At 43.9% G+C, this 5,750-nt stretch overlaps 1 protein-coding gene across 1 annotated transcript; it reads left to right on the top strand.

The window, feature by feature from the left end:
• The first annotated feature begins 1,515 nt into the window (after positions 1-1,515).
• Positions 1,516-3,382, top strand: LOC100714222 (lysine-specific demethylase 4D-like). Its single transcript, XM_063255607.1, has one exon. The coding sequence runs from the start codon at positions 1,516-1,518 to the stop codon at positions 3,340-3,342; it is 1,827 nt and encodes a 608-aa protein (XP_063111677.1). The 3' UTR covers positions 3,343-3,382.
• Positions 3,383-5,750: the final 2,368 nt, after the last annotated feature.

Raw genomic sequence — 5,750 nt, 5'->3', positions numbered from 1 at the left:
GCTCTTTCCCTGGGGGACCAGCTGGATGGGTGCCCAAGGGGGTTGGAGGCAGAGGAACCTGCAGTGGCAGTGCTATTGTTTTTCAGAGATTTGAGATAGACCTGCTAATACAAAGAGAGATAGATTCCCTTTCTGAGGCCATGAGACCCTGAAAGCAGGCCATTTAAATTCACAAAATGTTTGGAGCTTCCCTAGATAAACAGGTTTGCCATAGGAAGAGATTTTTCAACAAAATTCCTGAAAATGGTTAAGAAGACATTGCAGGGGCAAAAGAGAAGCAGAAGCAGACTGACACAGCTGACAATAACAAACACTAAGCCAGTGACAAACAAGATTTACAAAACAAAGACAGAGACCAACAGACTGACACTGAAAACCAGTTTGATCTGATGACCAACAAGTCCCAGCCAACATCTCAGTCTGGATCAGTCTCAGAGACTTGAATGTTGCATCCAGCATCTCCAAAAACTCCCAAGGACACCCAACAAAAACCTAAAATAGCCTTACCTGTAAGGATCTGGACAGCTGGATCCGAATTAGTGTTCAGGGTTTTGATTTGAGTTTCTGTTTGCAGTGAAGATTCCTTGGGGGTGAGAAACATCTCTAGGCAGTTCCCTCTTTGAGTAATTCACATCAAAGAAAGGCTTGGAGCCTGTAAATCCCTATTGGGGAATCCATCCCAAATGAGCCCCCAGATGAAGAGGGTTTGGAAACAATATAGGAATCCAACTAGACAAATTGATAAATTTGGAATTTAATTAGGAGAGCTCCTCAGCCACTCACGTGGACTCATTTTAGTGTCTTGCTGAATGGTCCTGAACTGGAAAATTACACAACTTTTAAACAGATAATCAAAAAAATCATCCTGTTGGAAACAATTTAGTTTGAATCTTACATTCATTTTTGGAAGACACCAGTACCTGCTTCTTGTTAACTTTTTTATCCTTAACTATTTTTTCCTGTGAATACAGCTCATTCTGCTTTACTCATGGACTTACACTGTGAGGGACTTTCCATTTTCCTGGGTCAAAAACAGGGCACTAGTTAAATGCAGGCTCAAGATGGTGTCAGTTACACCAAGGTACAAAAGATCACATCCTTTAATTTCTGCATTCACAGCTATAAAAGTTGCATATAAGAAATACTCTGAGGTTTGGAAAAGATGATTTTTTCCTATTCAAATTGGAATAAACTGTTATGGTTTTTGTTTCACATGTCAGATTTTAGAACTTAGTTTTTTTCTGTTGTTAATATCTGCAGTTTCTGATGCAAACAATTTTTTTTCAGATTTATAGACAATAGAGTACTGTGGATGAATTACCTACATGTAAAATACAATTTCTTTAAATCAAAAGGTCAAATTGAATTCCTGAAAACCAGATATAAGAAAATATTTAGAAGCACAAGGTAAAAAGAAGCAAGGAAAAGAGGCAAGCACTTTCCGTTGTCACTGGAAGTCTGCACCCACCTATGAACTTGGGGACTATTCCTGGTAGTGCTGCTTACAGTAGAGAGATGGAACCTGAGCAGTTTGGCACCCAGAAGCCAAGGTCCACAGTCATGACCTTCCGGCCAACCATGGAGGAGTTTGCAAATTTCAGCAAATACATTGCCTACATGGAATCCCAGGGTGCTCATAAAGCTGGCCTAGCCAAGGTCATTCCTCCCAAGGAATGGAGAGCCAGAGCATCTTATGACAATATCAGTGACCTCTTAATAGCCACTCCTCTGCAGCAGGTGGTCTCTGGACAGGCAGGTGTGTTCACTCAATTCCATAAAAGGAAGAAAGCCATGACAGTGCAGAAGTTCAAGCATCTGGCCAACAGTGCAAAGTACCAGGCTCCTCCGCACCAGAGTTTTGAAGATTTGGAGAGAAAGTACTGGAAGAATCACCTCTGTGGTTCCCCAATTTATGGTGCTGACATCAGTGGCTCTTTGTTTGATGAAAACACAAAGCAGTGGAACCTTGGGCACCTGGGAACCATTCTGGATCTGTTGGAGCAGGAGTGTGGAGTTGTCATCCAGGGTGTCAACACACCCTACCTCTACTTTGGCATGTGGAAGACCACATTTGCGTGGCACACGGAGGACATGGACCTCTACAGCATCAACTACCTGCACTTTGGGGAGCCCAAAACGTGGTATGCAGTGCCCCCAGAGCATGGCAAACGCCTGGAGAGGCTGGCCAGGGAGCTTTTCCCAGGCAGTTCCCGAGTCTGCAGAGCATTCCTGAGGCACAAGGTGGCTCTCATCTCACCCACAGTGCTCAGGAACAATGGGATCCCCTTTAACTGCATGACTCAGGAGGCTGGGGAGTTCATGGTGACATTTCCCTATGGCTATCATGCTGGCTTCAACCACGGCTTCAACTGTGCAGAGGCCATCAATTTTGCCACCCCTCGGTGGATTGATTATGGTAAAGTGGCTTCTCAGTGCACCTGTGGGGAGGTGAAGGTCAGCTTTTCCATGGATGCATTTGTGCGCATCCTGCAACCTGAGCGCTATGAGTTGTGGAAATGTGGACAAGATGTGGTCACTGTGGAACACACTGGATGCAGGGTGCCTGTTAGGCAGGAGCTGATCTCGGGGAGGAAAGTGCGCTTTCATGGGAAGAGATCTAACTCCCAACAGAGGCACCTGCCTAGTGGGGAAGGCTTGAGTCTCAGTGATACAGAGGACTCAGGGCACAGTCACAGCACTGTTTTGCCTCCTGTGAAGAGACACTGTTCCTCCTCCAACAGTGAATTGCTTATCAACAGCTACGAGAGACCCACCCAGATCCAGTCCTTTACTCCTTCTGCTCTGCTCTCATCAGATTTCCTTCCCTCAACAGGCAGAAGGCGCAGAGGTCGTCCTCCTCACAGATTGAAGGCTCAGGGCTCCACAATGCTGCCTGAGACTCAAGGACTCCGTATGGTGGGCGCAGGGCATGCAGTTCTTAGTTCACAGGATCAGCCCTTGCTTGAAGAGGAAGCTTCAGTGGAGGAGCCCATGTCTGTGAGCACTGGGTTGCAGGTTCCAGGGCAGACTTCTGGCTGTTGTTGTGCCCCTGATCTCCAATTCCTGGGTTCCCCACTAGACTCTCAGAATCCTATGCACCCTGGTTCCTGCTTGCAGTCCCTGGACAGCCTTCCAACTGATCTTCCTGAAGTTTCCTTACTGACTGCTTCTAACATAGATATGCCTTTGGTAAAGTTCTCCAGGAAAACTGCTGGCAACAGCATCAACCCTGGAAACCTGGGTGAAGTGGAAAGGATGGAGCACTCTTATTCCTCTCCAATCCTGGATTCAGCAGATGTTGCCAGAAACCTTTTGCAACTGACTCACTTCCACTGGATGTAATGCTACACAAAGCCAACCCAGGAACTGCCTATGTTCACTAATAAAGAACACACACACTTCTCTCTTTGTATGACTTTGAAACAGGTTGCCAGTGTGGCACTGTGTCTTTCAGTGTGGTTTATTCCCATGAACTAATGCAGAAATTTTCTCCTTAAAATTGTGTGATAGCCAGGGGTTCAGCTCAGCGGCACAAGTGCTTGCCTCATAAGCGCAAGGTCATGAGTTAGATCTCTGTCCGTCCCCAAAAAGTAAGATAATGCTATTTAGGTGGTAGAAAATGAATGTATTTTATTTAGATGTGAGCCTTTTGAGAGGTGACCAGTTAGATTAGGCCACTATGCCATGAGTCCCATTGATTGGGTCCTTGTGCTATAGAGGAAAACACAGCATATAGAGGTACACATGCACATCGTGTGCATGCACACACAGTCATAGAGACACACGCACATACACACACTTGATGTGTTAAAGCAATCAGTGACCTTACAGAAGACTGCTTCTTGCAATTTAGACTTCCAGTCTCCAAAACTGCAATCCAAAAGAAACAGCTTTTTTGCATATAAAATAGCCCAGCTCAGGTGTTTTTTGTAGTCACAAAGTCTAATAAACTCAGGGTACTTGGAAGGTATCAGTCATATCACAGGTGTGGCCTGAGCCAGTCCTCAGTGAATGTTGACGTGTTTTTCAGGATGTCTGAGGCTTTTTCATTTTATGATAGCTGAGGCTCCTAGTGGAAGCCCCTCCTCATAGGATGACAGGGGATGAGGGAGGGCCATCCTGCAACTCCGCATATTGCTGAGTGTGCCTGAGGCTGTGGACTAGATGCCAGGGACACCTCTTCTTTACTTTGTCACCCTCAGGACACTTCCCCTGCCGTGCTGTGGGTTCAGCTCCCACTGTCAATCGGGCTCACACTGATGGATGCTGAAGATCTGGGAAAAATTCTGACCTCACTCATTCTGGCTTCCACTCAGCCTTTCCATGCTCTGTAAGACTCAACAGAGCTTCGCAGTCCTGCAGTGTTTACACATGCCAACTCTCAGACCCCAGGAGCCAGTGCTCATGGGGCAGCTAGAGGTTTGATCAGCTGAATCTGGCTGGAAGTTCTGACTTTAGAGACATTTTATCTCCTTAGTTATTTTACTAAGTTTGTTATTGTGGATGTGGATGCTGCTTAGTGGTAGAACCTAGGCTCAATCCCTAGCATCACCAAGAATAAATAATCAAAATAGGACTCCCGTCTGTATCTGAAATGTAAAATGGAGTAATACTTAAACATATGTAAAAGCAAATTTGTGTAAAAAACGATACATGTAAAACAAAGTGAGTCTAAGGGGCTGAGGATTTAGCTCAGCGACATAAGCACCTGCCTTGCAAGCAGGCAGTCATGAGTTCGATCCCTGGTACCAATAAAACAAACAAACAAACAAAAAACGAAAGTGTGTCTAAAAGATCGCAAAGTTGCAAAATGAACTAAACCTTACCTTAGAAGAGGCAACCAGGAATGATGAGTCTTAGTGTAAGGCCAGCTGAATGGGAAATTTTGCAGTGGGACTATACCTATCAGGAAACCTGCAACATATCTACATTTAGCTTTAAATATGTTTATGGGGGTAAAGCATAAGTAACATAAAATTTATTGTTTTGTATTGGTATAATTTAATGACTTACTGATTCTGTACAGGTTAGAAATTTGACAGAATGGAACTCTGTGCAATAAACACTGACTCCCAATTTTGCTGTGTCTCATTTACTGGTGTCCATCATTTTCTTTGAGTGACTGATTAATTTCACTGTTGTGCACTTCACACACGTGGCATAATACATTTAGCTCTTTGTCTGTGGTTTCTTTCAGTTAGTACAATGTGCTGAGGTTCTTTGTTTTAGGATTTCTTTACCTTTCAGGGCTAAAGAATACTGCATACTAGGGAAAGGCTCCATTTTCTGTATCCATTCATCCTTTGGTGGACCTTTGCTTTCTCCCCACCTTTGGGTATTGTGCATGACTGTAGCTATGGTGCACAATGCTTAGAACAGCCAATGTACCAATACTTTTGTAATTCTTTGCTTAAAGTCTTTTAAGTCAGTTTTCACTTTAGATTTCATAGTCTTCATTGGACATCATTTGAATTTCTTTTCATGTACCTTAAGAACAGTTATAAATTATTATATTGATTTTAATGCATATTGTCTTCATTAAAAATTATAATTCTATTAAAGCTAAATTAAAATTCAAAGCCGAGTGACCATGCAATTCTATTTGAACTTTGGGAGCTGCTAAGCCATGGTAGCCTTGCAGGAACAAGGAATAAACTGTGTCCTAAGTTACTGTGACCTTGAGGCTTTTCCTGCTTCAGTGCAAGCCTTACTGCTTCTGCCAGGCAGTAGGAGCACAGCCTTCCCCTGTC

This window comes from Cavia porcellus, unplaced genomic scaffold (assembly GCF_034190915.1).
Source record: "Cavia porcellus strain 051 isolate PalLab524CR breed Dunkin Hartley unplaced genomic scaffold, mCavPor4.1 scaffold_9, whole genome shotgun sequence".
NCBI classification, from domain to species: Eukaryota; Metazoa; Chordata; class Mammalia; order Rodentia; family Caviidae; genus Cavia; species Cavia porcellus.
The sequence above is the reverse complement of the archived record's forward strand: the minus strand, read 5'-3'. Positions and strand labels throughout refer to the sequence as shown.